At 43.0% G+C, this 22,787-nt stretch overlaps 1 protein-coding gene across 1 annotated transcript in view; it reads right to left on the bottom strand.

Annotated features, from left to right (window-relative positions):
- Window positions 1–22,787, bottom strand: part of LOC126563716 (protein sickie) — a 231,060-nt gene that overhangs the window by 99,190 nt on the left and 109,083 nt on the right. The window contains exons 5-6 of the mRNA XM_050220362.1: window positions 3,205–3,341; window positions 1,387–1,525 (exon numbers count right to left, since the gene is read on the bottom strand). Coding sequence (XP_050076319.1) covers window positions 1,387–1,525; window positions 3,205–3,341 — 276 coding nt within the window. The remainder of the gene's footprint in view (window positions 1–1,386; window positions 1,526–3,204; window positions 3,342–22,787) is intronic.

Here is a 22,787-nt window from a genome sequence, read left to right as displayed (position 1 = left end):
CGTAAAAATTCAATTCACCAGCAGTTTTGTTTTTATTTTCTTCTCGTGTAACGCATACACGTGGGTTTTCGTCTACCTTAAGGTGTTGGGGTTTTGGGAAGGCGCTTTTGATTTACGGCACAAGTAAGTGTTAATTCTTGTTCATGTCCGATTGGCTGTATCCCGCTGGGCGTCGTCGCCGACAATTCCACAAATTTCGAGCAATCCATATATGGTTGCGTGAGGTTCCGTGCGGTTTAGGGTTCCCCGATAAATGGAATAAATTTGAGCGTGTCAATTTTTTGGTTAAAAACGCCTCTTGAGAACATAAGCAAAGGTGGCAGGAGAGTCCCTTTTATTTAAACTACATCAACACAATTTGTTTCGATGAGCATTACAACACTTTTTTCGTGTTTCAATTCACGTGCAAATCTCAAGTGTTGCTTTAAATGCCAATAACATAAAGCATAATTTTACTGGCAGCCCGAACCTTAAAAGGTAAGGGATACGAAAAATGTATTCATAATTAAAACCGGCGACGCGGTTAGCAGGAGTAAACTATCGAGACAAATCCTCTTAACGCCTGGATTGAGAGGTTAATGTACGTTAGTCAATGGACAGAACTAGCACAATTCGTATTCGCTTTCCTCTTGGGAAGCAAAGCTACCAGACGAGCTGTGGATTTTTATGAAAAGAACTTTTCTTCCCTTTAAAATGAGCCCTGCCGCCACCTGCTCTTCACTGCACTACGTGTCTTTGTGTCGCGAATTTATTCTTCTAGCCAGGTAAAATTCACGTGAAAAGAAGCTGACAAGACCGCCACAATGTGGCTTTGTTATAAAACCTGCATAGCTATGGGCGTTAACAGATACGAACAATAATGTAGTTTAAAAATATGCAATTTATAAAAAAGACTAAAACGCAAAAGGTTATGTAATTTTGTAGCAAATCGAATTTGGGCATTATTTGACTGAAGAAATATTTCAATCTTGTGCATGTATTTATCTTTTTTTATTTGTAAAAATGTTATGCACATTACTGTTAAAATTATGTCTTGAATTTACTGCTTTAATTTTTAGTATCTACTATTACCGCACGGTAAGTCGTTCGCTTGAGGTAAGAAGCAAAAGTTTTTACCGCGAATCCGTTCGCGACCAACCGTGAAAAATGGCCAAAAACAATGGCACGACACGGGTGAACTGTGAAGCAAAAAAAAAAAAAAAGGACGAGTTCATACGCTTCCTATCACTCATACTTTCGCTGAAATATTTTCTAGCAAACCACAAAACATTGGTTTTGGGGCGCAAATTCATGCACTGCGTGTTTGACGTTTGTTTTTGCCTGGCTCCATCTTGTTGCGGTTATGTCGTCTTTTGCCGGCCGGTCAATGGTGGCGCGATCGCTTACCTATTGCTTCCCTTCGGGATTTGTGTGATTATCGCCGTGCCATTGTGATGCTGTGGACTCCCAGGGCAGCTATTGCCGTCGGAGGGCGTACTGATGCCACCGGCACCGAGCGTATGCTTCTGCAACCCACCATGCAGTCCTGTGAAAAAGCGAGATAGAGAATGAATTTTTAATTCCAACGAGGACCATTTTGCTGCTTCGGTGTGTCTAGATGAGGGGGCAAAGCTTATCGGTGGCATAGTAATGTGACACTGGCGATGATGGTAATGATGTGGACACGGAAGATGAAAGCGGTGGAGGACATGAATTTTAAAATCTACAAATAATGAGAAATGGTTCTCACACCTCGTACTGGGCGAGGATACAGGATACAACTCCTGTATCGTTGTATCTCGAGTGTCAAGAGTAAGCGTGTTTTCGATTTTGTTACTACGAGTCCCCCAGGAGCACTGAAAACGTTTGAGCGGTGTAGTGTGCCGGAGCGCATGATACTACACCTAATTCCACGAGACCCACAGCGCAAAGAGGGATGACTCGAGTTCGAGAGCTTCCATGATAATTTATTATTTAGCTTAATGCTTGGGGAAGTTGCGATACTGCCGTCTACCGCAAGGGGTCGCTCCAGAGACTCCAGCGTCAACTGCTTCACATGAACTGTAAAGGTAGTCGAGCTCAATGCTTTAGAGGTCGAGATAGGAGTCACTGAACGGTACGCTCGTGGGCAGTCGCAGCAGTAGCAGCAGCACGAGGATAAAGTTTATCTTTTGCGGTAAACCTAGCTATCGAGTGGCTCCCGGAGCGCATCAATGCATGCCCTTCTGCATGCATGCAGCTCACAATTCCAAGGGTCGCCCAGGAAGGCACCAGAAACTTGTTTATAATTAATTTATAGGAGATTAAACATGCTGTATGCGGACGAGCAGCATTCTAATTGGACTTTGGTTAGACTTTTATTTCCGAACCGAAAGCAAAACGATCCGGAACGGCACTCGGGTACTGTTTTCAGTACACACAGATAAACGATGAATTTTAATCGAATTTCATTTTAATTGCCGTTTACGAAGCGTATGCGTGCTCCCCATTGGAGAGTCTTCTGGTGCAGATAGAACTTCAAAAACAGAGCACCGATTGGGCTGTCATAACGATTCGGTATGTAAATAATGGTGATAGCGTATGTAAATTTCAAAACTCCAATCGGTTCACAATAATGGCGTCGGGAGTGCAATCAAGCATTGCAGTAGTGGAGATTTGGGGGATTTAATTTGAAGTTCAAACGAAGAAATTACGGGTACCAGGATACCTGGAAGTTATCAAAAAGCAAACAACAAACCCTGGCACTTCTTTTGTCCCTGAGAAAAGTTTTGCTGGAAATCCAGGAAGAAATTGAAGATATTCTGGGGGACTTAATTATTCTATCAATTTGAGAACGGCAACGTCCACTAAACTATCGTTTTGATTTACAGTTCGTACGATAAATGCAAATCGTTAGTCCTTTTTGTGCATTGTTCTTCTCTATCGAATAGGAAACTCCAACATTCAAAATTGCGGAGCGTTCTAAATTAAGGAACATTAAGCAAAAGTGGAGCATCAAAATCCTTGTTTGAGTTTAAAGTTTTATCGTCCGGCTGCTTATCGCTAACCATAATGGGAGCTTTAGACGTTTGGAGCTGGAAAACTAATTAACAGTAAACTCATAGCCTTATAGACGAATTCGCCTTGAAAGGGACGCTTCTTTTGGGAAGTTGGCTAGTTGGATCATCCACCGTGTAACATCATCATCATCATCTTCTAGAGTTGGAACGGAAGGATGAAACTTACCCGTCTGTTGGTTCGGTGTCGGTGGCAGTGGACGCACTTTGTCCGGTGGACATCGTCTCGTGACCAGCACGGTAGCCGGCAGTGGTATCGCTGTGCCGCCATTAACGCTCGCCTTCGCGTACGGCACCGGAAGTTGTCTGCAAGGAAAGCCAGAAGGAAGAAGAAAGGTGTTAAAGCTTGACACTAAGATGTCCCGAAGAGGGCTGGCAAGAAATGTAGGGCTATGTCCGAAAAGTCAATCATGTCTATAGAGTCCACTCGCGTCTTCTTGGAGTGAAAGTAGGTCTCCGGTTTAAAACAAATTGATATCGAAAATGAAATGGAAGGTCCACAACGAGACGAGTTTATGCAAATGTGTCCGATTATGTGCGATCAGGCGCACTGAAGCTTATCGGGTCGGTTCCCTTTGTGAATGTGTGTTTGAAAACAAACCTTCGATGGGTGCTTCCCCGGAGTGTGTACCGGGAACCGCTGCCTACGCAGAAATAGCCCTGTCATTAGCATCATCGCGATTGACAGCAGCGGCGGCAGACATTTGCATAATTAAATTAGATGCTATTGCAGATTGAGCTTCCACCGACCGTACTCAGGTGGCCGACCGACTCGATGATGGGAGCTTAATCTTCTTTTAGGGTCTGGTTAGGTGCACGCACCACACAACCGAACTCGCTGGATGGCGGGTGTGAAAAAGGTGTGATAAATTTGACCCATTAACGGGATTTCTTAAGGGAAGAAGCGTTGCTGGCAGCGTTGTCTTGGTGAACGTTTTCGCTACCGGAGTTTAGCACTGCTGCTCAGGGTGGGTTTTCCCTCAGCAAAAACGTGCAAGCAGAGATTGTTAATTTTGGCCCCGAAGCACCGGTTGGTCCAGTTTCGAGATGCAACTCCAGTGTACTGGAGGTGCATCGTTGTGCCACACGACACGATGGCGTGTTTTGCGTGCGATGGTAGAATATTAAATGAGTTCCCTGCCTCTTTCGGGGAGGACATGGAATCGAGATCAGGGAACGGGTTTTTTTTTCGGTATCGAGTTGGTGGGCGTACCGAGACTACCCGTATCCTGCCATCTCTCTAGAATGGGTCTCTCTAGACTTGATCACCGCAGATCATGTCGGGAGGCTTCTAGTGTTACTGGAAAAAATGTTTAACAAGAATATAATAAACGGACAGCTGTTGCACATTCTGACACTGCATCCATAAACACAGCAGCATATGCCTCCTGCCGAGGGCCAGCGCAACATGAGCCTTCTGTCAACTGTTTAACCATTCTCCGATGGTTTGTTCCCCTATTTCCAAGAACTTCTGGCATGGTGCGTACATTCAACGGGCGTTTTAATCTGACCACCAGCGATAGACGAGTGAGTATAACCCGAAACCTGGTCACAAAGAGAACCAGTAGGCAGAAGTTCATTGACAGCGTGCACCAGCAAGAACCGTTTTAGCAGAACCGAAGCGAATCACACCACGGTGGCTATTAGTGGCCGAACGATCAGCAGACCGAGGGCGCAATAAATAATTTATGAGCGAGTACCTCTAGTGCCACAAACTCTAGTGTGCCAGCGCCATCTGCCGAGGGACCAGCAAAAAAAAAAGTTGTAGACGATGTAGTAGCGGAACGCTATTATTAATGTCACAAAATGACGGAAATGGCAACATTATTGATAACCGGAACTCTTCCCCAAAGCTCTGCTCTGTTGCTCTATTTTTGCCGAATACGTTTACGGGTGCATGCGTTTTGTTCTGAAACTAGCCAACACTCATGTGAAACGCACACACAGTTGAATGGATTTGCATGTTGACAGCGATCACTGGCTCCAACTCATGGCGGGAGAGCAAACAACTTTCACTGAAGATTATCAGGTGGCTGGAGGTATACCTCCAGTGCACCAGCGCTTGCGGTTGACAGCTGACAGGAGCGCTTGGAGCGGGCATCAAGACTTTGCAATTCCCATCTGCACATGTGGAGTTCTTTTATTCGTTTGGCCTCTTTTTTGCGGAGCGACCAATTTGTCCAACGGTGAAGTTCGGTTCGGTGTACATGAATCTCTGTATTCCTCGTTTCACCGATTGCTCAGGTGGTTTGTGGCGTAGGAATTACGTACAACACATCGGCAGCTAGTTGAGCAGCTAGTTCGAGCTGTAATAGAAGTTAGGCCGTTAAATAAAACTAACGAAAGACCCACCGAGAAGCGAAGAGCGAAAACTGTTCAGCCACGTTTTTTACGAGGCCCGAGCGTCGTATTGGACGACTTGTTGTTGAACGGCTTGCGGCATCTCGGACAGCGCAAGAAGTCTTCCAACGGCGTGTCCATATGCCGCTTTGAATTTGATATTTTATGCCTTTATTTTTAGGTTGCATCATACTGCAAGCTGGAGTACAGCGCCGGTGAAGAAGGGCCGATGCAATGGTATCAATTTCTTTTGCAACAGGAAGTCTGTGCGATCTTAGCTTTCTTTTTTTTTTTTGCTTCTCAGTATTCCTGCACGGCAGATGAACTCTTCACTGTTGAGGGGACATGTAGCTGGACATCCCCAAGCAGCCTGTGGCATGTATCGAGTCAACAAGAGATGATGTATTTAATTACGTTTCCGCTCGTAAGGTGTGAGAAATTGCAGAACGAACGAGTGCACTGGCAGAACAAATGTGGCGGACGAATAAATACAACTCAAAATGGTTACGGTGAAGATGAGAGATCGCCTCAGGGAGTGTCTCAGACTGTGGTTGACATAAGATTCCACACAACAGCTGTTTGTGCAACACGTTTCTAGACATCATGTGGAACGAATCTTAACAACAGCACTCCAACAGATGCCTGTACGCGATTTGTTGGAAAAATCGAAGACCAGAGAACTTTCTTCTTCATTTTAGATCATTTCAATCTAACCTAACAGTTGGACCAACAGACTGCTCATAAATGACCTTCTTGTTTATTAGGCGTGATCTCAGAAACATCAAACCCAAAACTACATCCATATTGTAACAAAATGCTCCTCACACACTCGCAGACTAAGTAAACGACCACAAAAACCAAAGAAACGATCATTCCACAGCAAGTGGAGTAGAGAGTTGCAGCTTAAAATAAAACTTTGTTGTCAAATTGTCATGCGTTTCGTTGTTTCACTTCGTTGGCCGATGCTGTTTTAGTTTGTTCCACCCAACTGATGTGACACCGATTTCCCTGCAGAGGATTACGAACGCTTCCAGATCCACAATTAGATCGATCGCTCGTGGCTCTTGGTGAGGTGGTAAGAGAAGGATGCTTCGTGGGACGCAACAAAAATGTCACGTCCGTTTGAAAATCAATCGATCCGCGAGTTTGACAGCGAAACGAGATCTTCCACTGACCCAAGCTGACGGATCGATGGATGCGGATTTGAATCGATTTATTTCAAAGCAGCGTCCGAGAGTGCGGGTGATTAGTAGAGCTGACTGCTGCTAATTGGGTCAACAGCGAGCTGTTTTTCGTCGGAGTCAAGATCGATGCCTACTGGCAACGAAACGTTTTGCTCGTTAATTAAAGCATGCTTTAGAAGCACCAGACGATGAACCGTTTCATGAAGAGGTCACAGAACGGGTGGCGTTTTGGCGTTGAATGGTCATAATTGATGCTAATCTTTTTCTTGCGTTTGGCGTTCTTTGGCGTTTTGCTTGGAATGGGCAAACGTTATTAGTAAAGGGTCACGGCTTTCATCTTTTTCTACGCGTCAAACCGGTGCGACTGTGATTTGCACGTTAGAAGGGATTAGCTGACTGGAAGCTTGTTTCTAGAAGTTTAATAAGTTTTTGAATAAAATTATAAGAATGAGAAAGATGAAGTAGAATAAATAAACACTTTAAACAATTTTGTTTACCAAGAAAAAATCTCTTAAGATGCAAAATCAAAGATTTTTCTTTGATTTGAAGATAAGATGCAAAATCAAAGATTTTCTTTGAAAGAAGTGTAAAATAGAAATCAAGAAGTCTCATCAAAATGACTCAAAACATAGTTAACAGGCAAATGTAGTCTTAAAAAGTCAAAGCCTCTATAAATAAACGAAAAAAAAAAAACTGAAAACACAGCTCAAAAATGAGAAAAATCAAAATTTAAAGACAAATAGTAAAATTAAATATAGCAAGCATTATTGCATTTTTAATACTTGGAAAAAAATGGAGAGAAGCTGTGTGATAAAAAGTTGAATTAAATAATAATAATAAGAAAAGATGTTAGATTTTAGAAAAAAGAGAAAAAATGAATGGTCTACATCCATCAAATAAATAAATATTAATAAGCAACTAAAAATCAAATAAAATATACATCATCAAAATATAAATCAATAAAATATAAATAAAACTTATAGATTGAAAACAAAGAAATAAGGGAATAAATATCGAATAAACACAACTAATGACGGTAAAAATACGAATGAAACGAGTGATAACATAAAAGGAAATACTTTTAAAAATATTAACAAATTTTGATTGAGAAATAAACCACTTGGAGAAATAAAACAATAAAAAAGGTAAACATACTTGAATCGAAACAACTGACACAGGAAAAACAAATAAAAAAACATACAGAAACAGATGAGCAAGGTAAAAAAAAATCATTCCCTAATGCATTCCGACCTGTCAAGCGTTGTTTTCAGTTCATTTAATGTTCTAACGTTTATTCGTTTCAAATCATGTTTTGCATACAAAAGCAACCAACAGACGCACGCCACTGTTTGGACTCGGTCCTTCTTTCCAACATCTCTTGCCTAAGAGAGCCAGCAGAAGCATAAAATGCTTTATTGTGCTTTTATCACGTAAATTTCTGTTTTGTTTTTTGGCTTTGCATCTTTTATCAACCACAGTTCGCTTCCTGTTACAAGCATCTACAAGCATTGCCCTTGGGAAGTGGTTTTCTTTTCTTTCTCTACTACACAAGTTTATTACTGTAGCGCTTTTCCGCCGGTCACTGTTACACTCCCCTTTCATTTTGCTGGCACCCGTCACCATCGCTGGAGGACCGACGGCACAGAGACGGCAGCAAAAGTGGAAATTACCTATTTAGGAAAAGGTGCATCGATGGCTTTCTGGCGGCTTTGCATGGTGCAAATTCAATTCACAGCCACGCACGACCGTTTCGAACCGGTCCGAGAACCACTTTGCAAAAAGGAGGTTAAAGTTGAACATTTCTCCATCTTGGAAGCTATTTGGTTGCTGGTGTGCGCTTCGTTTTGCTTTATGAGAACAGTTTATTTTCATTCTCTAACTCCATTTTCAATGCATGGTGTGTTTTGAGGCGAATGAAGTCTCTAAGACTCAAAGCCTCTATAAATATAAATAAAAAAAAAAAAAAATGCATGGTGTGGCCACATTTGACATCGTGTTGTGTGAATACAGCCTACAGCATCGTTTGAGAAATTGCATAATTTATTTCCATTTTGTGATGGAAGGCAGGAATTGATGCGACTGTGTCTGCTGCTGTCAAACGTTCACTTAGAGAGTGTTTGATTTGTGTTGGTCGTAAAAACAACCCATCTCGTAGCATCATCCGTTGTCACACTACAAATCCTCGCCCCTTAAAGCACCATCTAATTTCGGGAGAATAGTGCCGGGAGCGACACAAGATGAAAGAAAGGCATCGCTGACGGAATTCATTTGGGCCTAAAATGGGCGTTAATTACCATAAACCCTGGTGCGGCTTACCAATTCGTGGTTTGAAAACGACTTGTTTGTTGCATCCCATATCGCGTCGTTTATTTGTCTCGCTGTAGAAAATGATGTATTGGATGTAGTACAAGAAATACCACCCTATTAGAGCACGTGCCCGAATCGGTGTCTAGAGCTCAAGCTAGAGATCCCGACTAGAACCAATTCGTTGCGATCCAGTTATCGCAACAATCTTCCACAAAATAGAGTCGACCAAACGCCATTAGATGGAAGCATCATGGAGAGAGGTTGTGAAGATATCTTCCTCCGTGACTTCGTTTTTGGACATAAATCTCCAAATTTAATGTCGCCATGTGTCCAACACAGTTAGAAGCTAGGAACAGAAAGCAAAGCGGCTCCAAAGTCTTGGAAAAGACAGATACCGGTGCAATATGGTGTCGTGTGTTGAAGAAATTTTTGCAAACATCTAGTGGAGCATTTTAGTGACTTAGTTCACACTACATCAATTTCCTTCTTTTCCAGTTTTAAATATATGTTCCATTTTAGTTTTCTTCCAGTTCTCCAACACAAAACACCCTATTTCGAGTTGGAAAGAGTCCGTTAATGCATTGTCATTAATAACTGTAGACGAGTGTGCGCCTACGCAGCCAGTCGCTGTTGCCGCTACTCTCGATCATCTACAGTTCATCCGCCGTTCGAGGTCTTTTATAATCTGCCGGGGTCTTTCCGTTGTGCTGGCTGCTACCGTACGATCGGTTGGTTCGCGGGAAGTGCTCTTATCCCTTTCAACTTGATTGATCGAACTCGAACATTTTCCAGCTGCATTTTGGATGAAGAAGACACCAACAACAGACGAAGACGAAGATCGCTACCCCAATGTATCACAGCCCACCTGAATTAAGCTCCCTCGAAGGGAAGAGATTGTGTGCCAGACAGCAAGATTACAGAAACCCAGACGCCGTGTGTACCGTTTCGTCGTTCTCGCGTTTCGTGCTTTGCACAGGATGACTCCACCGAGAAGAAAAGCTGTCCGCGGGCACATACGGCCAGGCAGGCGGAGACTTCATTAAGGTACACTGCCAACACCTACACAAAACCTGGCTCTGGCACTAAATCCAATCGTATGGGCACGGCTTATTAATGCTCCTTTTTTACGAGTATCGTGCTATTTTTTTTTCTTCTCTCCAATATTTATTACCTCGCGTGCAGCTGCAGACGAGACGGTGTGGTGATGACTTCTTGCATTTTGCGCTTTCGGGGATGGGTACGTTGGTGCATGTAGAGGCTTAGTGTTTAAGGCTGCTCTCATCGAGTTAATTGCAACCGAGGCATGATTATGTCTGAGTGACTGTCATCCGTGTGGGTATATGGGTCTGACCTAGGTCGAGAGCGAGGGTTCGATTGTCAGACACATTGAATAATGCTCGTAGGGGTAAGAATTTTGATGACTTGATCAATCTTCTCGTGGGGAGCCATCATAATAATATACGCATTGAATGGATGTAATCAGTATGGTAATATTTATTTATGAAATGGACAAAGATAATCCTTTTCATCTGAGCTCTTTTTTTCAGACTAAGCAATTTCTGCTGCTGAATTAAAAATCCTATATTAAAATGTGATTCTCAAGATGTTGCTGACATGAAACCGAAACTTTGTTTTTGCAACCCAAAAGTGTTTCAAAAGTGTTCAAATATATCTTTCCAGCACCATCTCCAGCCATTCCATTCGAGTGTGAGTTTTACTGAATCTCAATTTCACACCGTGCAGCACTCAAGAAACTCAAAAGTCAAGAGAAAGGGCTTCGAAATCGGCATCAGCAGCGTCAAAGAGTTCAAAGATCACATGAAAAATTGGCAGCACAAATTTAAAACTTTTCTGCTCTTCGCTCTTCGATTCCTCGTTTATTATCGAACGCATAAAGTTGGGCTGACTTGCGAATGTTTGAATTGCTTTAGTTTTTTTACACAGCAAAACGGCATCTGTTTGCAATAGAGTTGTTGAAGCTCGTTCGTGCAGAAAACAAATTGTGTCGGATTCCTACAAATTTACGCTCCATCGAACCTGGATCACTGGATCATCAAACGTTGTGGGAACTAATTTACGCAACACGGTGCGTGATGAAGAAATTCCTTCTCTTCATTCCATGCTTAGTAAAGTTCTCGGTTCAAAACTTTCATTTCTACAATTATTGTCGTTTGCCCTCTGAACCAAGGAAATAAAGGCACACGAAACATTGCGGAGTTTCCGAAAACCCTGGCCCAGAACAAGGGATCGATCAATGCCGGAGGGTTCTCCAGTTTTCTCGGAGCACTTACGCACGGAGAAACCACAAATCGATCCAGCAGCGCAAGAAGCGACAACCACTTTTGACCCAGTGCCTTAGGCTAATCCGAGTGCTTTGCTTGCGATGCGTCCGATATAGGTTAGAGTGCCGTCGTGTCCGTGTAGTCGCCGAAGACACGGCGGGATGGAATATACTTTTACGGCTTTTTCGGCAGAATTGCCATCATCGTTTGCCGTCCGCCTGGTCATCCCCGTAAGCGTTAGCAGCAAAACGAGCATAACCGGTCGTTGACGTCTTGTTTCTTGACCGGAGAATTGCCAACGAACAACGAACTTTGGTTGGCAGTCGTATGCCGTGGTGTTGACAGTCGTAAATCGATGATGGTGACGATGATGATCGGGATACACGGAACGTATCGGAACGGTTAGCTGTTTCTATTTTTGATGGCAGTTTGTACGGTTTGGGATAGTTGAAGAAGCAATAAAAGGTCTGCCGACAACTATTCGGATATTTAATGGTCTATAACGGAAGCGTAGTTAATCGGTTTCCCCCAACCGGCATAGGTTTTTTGGATATTGGAACTCTTGGAACTCATAATGTAAATGCTTATGATTTATTTTGTTTTTCTTTGGTAGCTTCAGTCGTCTTGGTAGCTGTTTGGGACGCGTGAATAGATCACATGGAAATAGATGCCTATTTTTTAACTCCACAAATAAATCCGTCCCTCTAATGATAATCAATTCTAACGCATCATGGCGCAATACATTAGCTCTTGCCATCAACAAAGCATCCTAATCCAAGGCTCGTATCATTTATCCAAAACATCAAGCAGCAGATTGCACGATCATCTTAAAATGTGTCAATTTTCCAGCTGATTCATCCAACCATTTTTCAACTCGCGATGGGAAAAATGTGGCTGACACATGCAATGCTGCGCGAGATGGAACAAATTCTGCATAGATCTTCTCTGCCGTACGGTGTATGATTCAGCACGAAAGGATGCATTTTCCTGCTACCAGCAGTGGCTGACAGCATTGCACCAACCAACTGCACAAAGAAAGCGTATTATTATTATTCAATCGTACACACAACGTCGACCACGCGCACACGCTTGTGCTACATTTTCGGTGGGGCTAATTTTAGAGCAGCAAACTCCATAAGGAATTGAAACTCCGGGTTCTGTGTGACAAGTCAGCTGGTCGGCGTGACTCGTAGAAACTAGAGTTAAGCTGAGCTGTGGAATGTTTTCTAGTTTATTCCCCTTTTTCTGCTGCGTTGTTGTGTATTTTTCCTTGATTTCTATGTTGGAATGGAGCACAAGAGTGGTATGACACTTTAAATTATATGAGACAGATAATGGGACGGGGACAAAAATATGGGCAACATAGTTGATCGATCATTAATAATGGTAATGAACAAATTGATTCTTAATGGATGACAAATAGGGAAACTATTGCAGCTGCAGTTCATTATGTATTACTCAGAGTCAGAGAGTTGATTTAATTAAAGTTTCACAAAGCCTCAAACTAAAAGCTCAGAAATGATATAAAATAACTGCTGATGTAGATTATAAGCATTAGAGTTGTAATTTGAAGATTCCTTGAACAATTCTAGCTTGAGGTATTGTTGACAATTAATAATAAGTAAATTTAAATTATGCAAAGTCTATTATATTAAACTGGCGATTTCTAGATTATAACAATATTCTAGAGAGAGTGGAGTCTCGCATATATCAAGGTATTCAAACATTACAACCATAATGTTCTATTCATAATCAGCAAAAAACCTTAACTTAAGAAAAGACTTCCCTACAGATCACAAAACTCTTCCGAAGCATCTCCTAAAGGAGACTATAACCATAAACGAAAAGAATTCGTTAATTACCGAATATAATCCAACATGGACAATAATATCCCACGCCTATAACGCAGGCGTGCCAGGTAGACATATTTAAAAACGGTCCGGATATTCGACACCTCTTTGGCGCCCACCAGCGTTTTTGAGGACGTCGCAAGCAACATAAAACTCTCCAAGATATGCTATGTTGATAGTGGGAAATAAAACAACTACTGCACCAAAGGAAGAGTTCCACAACAGCCAACGCAGTTCCCATTTTCAGCTTTCCATTGCGTGAAATAATGCCATATTTTGCCCAAGGTCGTTGGTGGGCAGGTGCCAAAAGTAACAACCACTTTTACAGTTGACTTGTTTCCAGCCTTGGACACTCAATCTGACCAATAAAATCTTCACAAGAAATACAGCGAATACTTTTACACCCCGACTACTCTTCGGGCAAATCTTTTTCGTCCATGAACCCGAAACAATAACGAACTAATTTATTAACATCTTCAATGACACTTAATGTGAGGTCGCAAAGTCCGCGGTTCCCGAAAAAAAAAATGTCGCGTAATTGCAAGTCGTGATCAGATTGGCGCTTCTCACGGGGAACTTTACCACATCAGAAGACGGAGTGAATTCGTTGCCAGATTTCAGAACAATGCACTCATTAGCGTACTCCAGCAAAGGGCACAACAGCACTCCACCTGGAATAGCGAATGACAGATGGGGAGGCCTGGTTGGGATGCCCTTTAGAGTTCTCGTTGGTGGAGGTGATTTGATTTGCGTCGTGATTCATTTCGACGAGTCGCGTAGGCGACACTCCACCCCTCGACGCTCCCTTTCTCGTTCTCATTACCATTATTTACCCTCACATCTTCCGACCCGGATGGTGGAACGTTGTTTTGTTGTCTGATGAAATTAGCCCGTAATTGCATCCATCCAACTCGTTGGCTCATTCATCCCTTTCGCTGTAGTGTTTCGAGTTGGGTCATTGAGCTTACCCGTGCTCTAAGCGCAAGGTGAGATCGTTGAGGGAGGCTGAAACCTCGTCAAGAGATCCTCCACGAACACGGAGCGCATCACACCTGAACGTGGGCAATTCAATCGTCTGCTAGAAGGATACGGTTTCAAGTTGAAATCGATCGGACATTGATTGTTGTTTGAGCGGTTCCCGGCTTACGGCTTTGACCTAAACGTCAAGTGCGAAAACGTTTGATGCCTACCGAGAGAGTCGGTGTGCACTGGACCGTGGTGCTAATGTGGCGATTTGAGATGCTGAACAAACGCTGTAGAAAGTCCACCAAGACTCCTTAAGAAGAGCTCAAATTGCTACAAACCTTGACAAAGAAACCTGTATCATCTGTTCGGGAAAATATGGGCAACACCAGCACGTATCGAGGGAAATTATAAGCAAATCGTTTTTCATTTTCAAAAACGAAGTACACCACGTCTGAGTAGATGCTTCTGAGCGTGAAAGAGAATAACTCATAACTATTGCAGCACGTGGAAGGATGCATCGTGGTAGTGAGTGTGTATGCAAATTTTAAAATTTATTTTCTTCCTTCGCTTAGAGTGCTTTGCTGAATAATGCACACAATGGTCTGCATCTTCATTTTACGGGCGTTCACTGTAGGTGGGATGGGTTTTTTTGTTTGAACTACAAGTGTACTTGCTACCCATGTCACATGTCTTGGGTGAAGGATGCATTGAACTGTTAGAAAGATTACAAGAAGGTATATTCTAAATATTGCATAGCTTCAGGCGCTTTTGCTAACCATTCGAAATATTTGACTTAAAGTATGCAATTTGCATGACAAAATCAACTTTTTCTCGAAGTTCTTTGTCTGGAAAGGTTTGCCATCCCTTGGCGTGTTGAGTACATTGTGTCGTGCGTCAATCATCAGCCATATAAAAGAGCACTTCGTAAAACAAAATAAAAATCTCTTCCGACAAAAAACAAGACACGAACGGACGCGCTGCTGCTGCTGTAAACGATTTACCTTCGAACATCCGGTGAATTTGGTAAGCTGCGACACTTTCGTCCTTTCTCGTTGCGTGTCGAGGACGACGATGACGATGAGTTTCCCATCACTGTTAGCAGGAAATGCTGCACGGACGAAAATCCCTACGCTTTCTCAACCACCGGGTTTGCTCTCTAGAGCACTTGTGTTGGCATTGTACGCGTCTGGATCGTAACCGGGACACGAGATTATTGTTGTCGGATCACAACTCAGCTATCGTTGGCTTCGTCGTACCTTGCAGCACAACCATAATGCTTTACCGCTTCCCTGACAATCACACACCGTCGACGTGAAAGGGATTTGTACACTTTCGTTTGAACACTTTTTTTTCGCCTGTTTTGAGTGATCACTTTTACATGTGTTTCACGAAAGCGCACACATCGCACGGTTCACGGACTGCTGGAACACGCGTTTAGGCGTTGAACAAGATTGATGCATACGGATGAGGTTTATTTATTTAGTTTTATTTTTGCACGGCAAAACTCCGATCAACTTTATCGAAAGAGGAAAATATTTTGCTTACACGGTACTTGATAAATAATGAAACTAACATGGCGTATAGATTGGATGCAACTTTGTAACTCGCTGTACCAACTGAATCGATCTGTCTTCCCATGGCTGTCCGTTGAGAAACACAAATCGAACGCAAGATTATTAACTCCATCCAGTCGGAAAACTCGGCGCTCCCATCGTAGGGCTTAATTAATTTCATTCGCGAACGACGACGCGCTTACCAGGAGCTTTGACGATGTAAGCTTATGTGCACACTTTCACACAACAAACTTGGGGGACTAAGACACTCAACCTAGACGTTGTCTTAAGACGACGATGAGCAGCGAGATCGAGGCGTTAATTAATATCGCCATTTAATAGGTTCCACTACGGAGAGAGCTTTGCGACGCTTCTAGGCTCCCGGCTCTCGAAGGTGCAGCTACGAGCCAGACTTAAAAGCCTTTAGCCTAGGAAAGCCACGATAATTGCAGCCAGTGCTAAGAGGATTAACATTTATCAATTTACGCGCCGTAGCTGCTACTACTGTACCAGCACGGTGGCGCGTTTTGCAGGATGGAAATTACATATAATCGCTACACGCCCTAACATGCCACATGATCTTCATTAAACCAATAAGTTATTTCAGGCTTCCCGGGGCTTCACGGTTCCCCCGCGAGTGAGAGCGGTGTTTAAATTGTTTATCTTCTGCTGTGCAGTGGAATGACACGGTGGCGCTCTGATCGCTCGGACCTTGGTGATTGTGCCGAATTTCTGCTTTAGTTAGATTCACGATTCTCGTCGGCAGTAAATAAAGGAGAAAAGATTTCGACTATTTCACATAAACTGCACCGACTACAAATCAATCGCCCACGTTGTGGATTGTTTTTGGAGCGAAACACGACCAAAAGCCACACAAGAGAAATGATTGTTTATGGTTGAATCTGGTTAAACAGAGAGCCTTAACCTACATATACGCGGGTGTCACTGGTGTTCCGAAAAATCCTCAAACTATCTTGCAGTGTCTTATCAGTAGGAGACGATCGATCAATAAAAACCCGCGATTTTGTGAGGTATGTTCAACCGTAGCACCATCATCACATGGTTCGAAGCGGAGTGGTAGATAATTTGGCCAAGTCTCACAAATGACCGTTTAGCTTCAGATTAGACATTCGACGATAAAACTAAAAGAAAGACCAAGATCCGCATCAGTCGTCAAACAAATGACACCAAGACTGAGGACTCACCAAATGCCCTCTTTTCGTCGTTTTTTCTTTTTCGGAGCTTTTGGAGTTGAAGTACAAGATGTCTATGTCCTTGTGCACCCAAAAATGGAAGCATCCCCAGAAAGAAACACATGCCCGTAGCTAAAAAAATGAATCAAACAACCGCCTGCACGCTGTGTATGTCAAATGTTTGGACGTGATAATTTGTACAGCTTTAATGCGTCCCACCATGATTTGAAAGCCTATAGACGAGAAATTCCACCTCAGAGCACGAGGAGAAGAGATAAACCGCTCCCGGGAACTTCGGGGACAACTCCTGCAACAAGTTTTAGGCTAGCAGAATCAAAAACATAAAAACGCCACTGACACCAACTTGTTAACTCGATGGCTCGTACACCAAACAAACTAACACACACCGATAAGATCGGTCCAATTAATTTTCACCCTTTGCGAAAACGATCAATCTTCACGCAAGAGACCGCAAGAGGTTTGAAGTTAGAAGTCGACCCCGTGGCTTATCAGTATCGGAAGGTCCGTACAACACCGGACCAATGTCGAAGAAAAAAAATCCCAGTCAAATCACGAAACCTGACACCATGGCGCGGTTTAGGCTTCGATGATTAATTGTCCGACTGTTGGGAGTAGTTGGAGCAATTTTGTCTCAACGCAAAAGGCGTGCGACGGGTGGTGTCCACCAGTTGTGACAACGGTTTGGTGCTTCTGGTCTTTCTATGCACGGTAGGAAGCGCTGATTAATTGACCGAGACGACTGTGCAGTGTGCGATCATCGTCGGCTAGCAGCTCCAACTGCAGTTTGATCGTCGTCTTGGCACCCGTTCCGAGTCCCAATTTCTATTTGGGTTCTCCATTTGAAATCGCATCTTGGTGTGTTGTGATAACGGCCAAAAATAACACCCCGAGATGTGGAGGCTGCTGATGTTCGGAAGCTGTCAGGCCGTCGGTGATCTTTGCGCGAGCACGTGGTGTGAAGATGTCCGGACGAGTAGCGCTCAAGTTCTGCAGACAGATTAGTGTGTTATGACAGGTTCTTGTTTTCTTTTCCATTTGTTATTGGAGCGAGATGTTCCACGTGAAAGTCTTTGCGAGGCGGAGCAAGTAATTATTTTAACCATTACATTAACGTTGTTTCGCAAATCGAGTGTCTTAATTTGTGTCATGGCCACAGACATGACTTAATCTGTGTCTCACCGAGCAGCTTAAATCACTATCTATCACATTATCCTATCAGTTTAAAGAGAAATACCGTTTTTCCCCTTACATCTTTTCAAAAATACAATAAGTTCTAAACAAAACTAATAACAAAAAACTTTCCCGTCTGTATATCCAGCAACAATGAAAGTGTCGTTAAATATGGCGCCTATATAAGCCTTGCAGGTGGTACACAGATAAAAGCGTTTGAAAAAATCGTCTAATCAATCATATTTACTCTAGATTTATGACAGCGGTAAACGTATTTGAGGTTCGGGAGAGATTCCCTGAGGAAAATCTGATTAAAGCTCCCCTAGACGAAGATGCCTTCAACCGTCTATTTACCCTAGCATTCCTAGCAGAAGATCTGAGCGGTTAAAAAATCGCGTACGTTTCTCTTTTTTTATTTTATTCATTTTTTGTACTTTTGCCTCAACTCAACGGTATTTTGGCTGTCTTCTGGGAGATTACATTCAATTTTTCACCAAATTACTCTTTCCGCGAATAAACTCACTGTGCGTTGGAAGATCGTGCCCAGGGTCTAGGGTAGCTATCAGAGGCATCGCATAACTCTGGCTAGGCCGGGGTTGGGAATTCTGGCACGCAAAGAACACAGTTATCTTTCACCGTGGAGCCATCCGAAAATAGCGCACCAAAAAACGGAAAGAAAAATCTAATCGAGCTCGCGGCATCTTTAAGCAACCAGTTCATTAAGGGAGATATGTACGTGTGAAGGTAGCATTGATACAGCTTCCACACCATTGCAAAACACCTGCGCCGTTTCGTTGACCGTCTATCTTCCCCAGCGGTATTTCCGTTTTTCCTTTGAAGAATTCGTTGGGTACGAGTGCAACAGTGGCCATAAAATTCCACACTCTCGGGACTCGGGAGAGCATAAGTAAAAGAAAATTCTAACATTTGTTTTTTCCCCCATTTCACTAGACCCATAACCGGGAAGAAGAGGGAGCACCACTGGATTCTGCAAACACGCAGAAGGAATGATAAAAGCTAATTTGATGAAGTTTGTCACTCGGGAAGCATACGATTGGCAGGGTGACCAATTTGCGGGTTGGAAGGATGGGCTGTGTTTACTGCCTCTGCTCATGGAAATCGCTTAATCTGACGACCAAATCCTTGGGTTTAGGGGGTCCGTGGTGTGTCACAGACAAAGAACCGTAAACGAGTCGAAATTGACTCGGGACGAGTTTTTTTCCGTTCGTCTATCTCAGAAGTAATTCATCAAATTCAGCTGACAAGGATTTGCTTCATTGCATACCAGATGCTTCAAAGTACATGTTTTGTAAGGGAAAAAAGTCGTAGAAGGTGTGTCCTGTGATAAGCAAAGCAAGTTAACTGTCAGCAAATGTCTAATAAGATAGTATCGTTATGACGAGCGCATAAATTGAGGCGTCACTTTTTGCTTTGATGTTACATTTAGGGGAATTTATAAAAAAAACCAACCCTAAAGATATACAATCTTAATGATAGCGACACCTTTTTTGTGTCAATGTGAAGGATTTCTGCTAATATCTTAGTTTTCTTTATGGACAAACCCCGAAATAGATGAAAAATCAACTGTAAAGGATCCTACTTTGTGTTATGCTCTTGGATGAAAATAAGCGTCTCGCAAAAGGGTCCGCCATTTAAGCGAAGTAATTTACAATTTCAATTTTTCACCCGTCTGTTCTTAAGCTCTGTGCACTGTCATGGGACCTGCTAGTCACTTTCTTCCCATGAATGTTGGTTGGTCTAATGGAAAATAATATTTTCTTTTACCGAAAAAGTGCAACCGAGTTCAAGCTGTGAGTCGTTTAAAACTTATCTGAATGGGACACTCGAGAGGAATGTCGAGAGCCACGGTCGAGATATTGAATCATCATCTGGTGAATAGTAATCATAATTCCACCGTCGTCCATTACTGAGAACTAACTCTAGCTTTATAGTACCGTACAGAGTGGTTTGTTCAGCTATAAGAATTCAATTTTCCACCAATCGCTTCGTACAAGAAAATGAAACCTTGAATCCATCGAAACTTGTTTCTTGCAACTAGTTCCTGCGGGTATGAAACAGAATCTTTCGAAACAGTCTGAAACGACAAATCGCTCCAGAATGAGACCGTTTTCCATTCGATTAGCGTTCGTCCCCATCTTCCGACGGCTGATAATGACGATTATGATGAAACTGTTGAACGGGAACGGCATCTAACATTGGAGTGTAGAGTAGTGAAGTAATTACACGTTTGCTCTTTAATTACAACATGAACGACTGCACGACTAAATTGTTCCACGAGTGAACACATCGAGAAAATGAGGGAGTGGTTTCGGTGTTTAAGAATCCTCGTTTATTCCTCATTTTGGTCACAGTTTTTCGCTAAAAGCCATCCCCATACTGACCATTTACCGATGTCAGATGCAGTGGCATAAACAAACAAAACGCTTTGAAGCCACATGAAGATGACAGGTTGGTGGAGATGTTAAGGAGTTGTCTTGTTTGAAGCTTGAATCAAGAATCAACAAGAAAGAGACTACAATAACTGTTCCTGCAGTATCATAGAAGGGTAGCAACTTTATTGAAATTCTGATCACATCTTCACCATTATCTATCTCTCTTCTCAACTTCAAACTTCCACAAGCTTCTTTCAACATTGGCCATTTTGACAACAGTTACTCTTTGTCACGTGGTCCACCAGCATACCACTCAACCGAAAAAACTTCCACATCAAGCTTGTCAGACGCAAAAATTAAACACCCTCATCGGTTGCATCATAATATTCAATTATGATGCCAGGCGTCAGTCGCACACACCCAGTTTTCCATCATTCATGACTCATGGCGATATTCGCCGGGGCTGATGTCGCTCCTAATCCACTGTTACCCACCGTAATGGATAAAAACCATAGGAGGTGGTCATGGACATGCAAAATTGAAAACTGTTTTCCCGGTGCAAAAATAAAAAAAAGGAAGGATGGAGAAGGCTAATTTTCGGGACACCCTCGAGCAGATGAAGGTCGTCTAAATCCCTGAGCTCATCCAGAGAAGCGTGACTCGACGACGGTCGTCAATCGGCGGGAGTTGATGTTTCATCCCCTCCGTTGAAATCTGCCTTAACACATCAATCTCTTCCTTCCCGAGGACTCGGTCTAATCCTTTCACGTCGTCTATCCTTCTCGCTCTGAGGAAACGGTTGAGCAGACTGCTAATCTCCCACGAGGAATCCTGACGTGGGCCATTCATTTCCATCATAAAATCATAACGTGCAACACGATCATGGGCACCGAAAAAACACACGCTGTGCTGAATCATGCACTCTTGTATCGCATTCGGTGTGAGATGATGCATTTTCTGCTTTGTTCTGTTTCCGAAAATAAAACAAAACCTATCTTGAGAAACAGTTCTTGTTTTTCCACTCGATTGGCACATTCGTTTCCATCAACACGGAATTCACAGCTCCAATCAGATGCATTTATTTTGCTTCTTTTTTTTTCGTTAGCAAAACAGAAACTGCACCAGAGATGAAGATATGCACCAGACCGTTAAAAGTGGGCAAACAAATCCAACTTCCAACTGCTGACTGTCGATCGGAGGGAGGAAATAACAATATCGCACATTTCGGAAGCTGAAGTGCACCACGATTCCAATTCGATTTAGAGCTGGAACGGTACACACATCAGTCTGTCTTGCCAATGAAAGATGCGATAAAAAATTCGAATGCTTTCTTCGGTACGATTTCTCAAAAGAAATACCCATAATCGGAAAGTGGATGGAAACGAAAACAATAGAAACGGTACAAGCGTTTCCTCCTTTTAAGATCCTAATGGTTCTTCAATCGTCTCCTGCTCTCTAGAGCTGGTCTTTTGTGCCTGGTCTTGCATGCTCCTGGCGGGAGATTAATATGGCTGCTGCCTGTCGAATGCAGAATTACGTTTTCACAATTTTCGAGGTAGTACAACCATTAATACTGCAACACTGCAACGCCAGGTAGGGAGCTCATTACAAAGCGCAACGGAATCAATGATGCCGTAGAACTGTTTGAAATTAATCCGACTGTTAAAGCACATCGCAAAAGGGCTGGCTGGCATGGCGCCGGATAGAAAGAGTTGATATGGATAAGCAAGGGTAGAATTGGTTGGAAGAACATCTCTAGGATCTCGTATGCAGCAGATGCATCGAGATCTTTATTCCGATGTTGTAGGTCCTACTAAGTACAGGATGGCTTCTACAAGGAAGATAAATATCTCATCCATGTATATAGTTTCAATTAACACACGCTCAGCTTCAGACTGACGAACTAAGCAAACATTAGCATAAATCTCCTTCCATCAGTCAATATTAGCAGTAGCAAAATTCAGTTCAATAGCCCATAACGCCAAAGTCTGTTAAGAGGTGTCGATGGCAACATGCACCGGATAGCAACTTCTGTAAAGTTCAATTATCACGCCTGTCGGATAATTCCTGACCGTCCACCAGAAGCTCAATCAACGAAAGCATACTCTACCGCTGTTTGCATAACCATTTATCATCGTTTGCCACCAGGCTCAGAGCTCCTGTGCCTAAAACCCAAACGTCATAACCGAACCGTACCATCGATTGTCTCCAAACTCCCAACCGAAGCAAAGCCAGAGGCGCTGCAGACGACAGCTGACGCTTTTGGGGCTAGCCATTTTTGCTATCGACTGCAATCGACAGTTTCCGATGACGGGTGGCAATGTACGGTTCCCGATTTCGACACACGAATCCATATCGAGGGCGGATGGCGTAAGACGGCAAAGGAAATTAACCGGCAGGATGCAACCAATAGTCTGGAAAGGAAATACGCTCAATAACGAACCAGCGCTAATCGAACGAGGCTACGCTCACCCAAAGGACGTTGACTTTGTA

Source organism: Anopheles maculipalpis, chromosome 3RL (genome assembly GCF_943734695.1).
Source record: "Anopheles maculipalpis chromosome 3RL, idAnoMacuDA_375_x, whole genome shotgun sequence".
Taxonomy (NCBI): Eukaryota; Metazoa; Arthropoda; class Insecta; order Diptera; family Culicidae; genus Anopheles; species Anopheles maculipalpis.
This window is presented reverse-complemented; position numbering and strand designations above follow the sequence as displayed.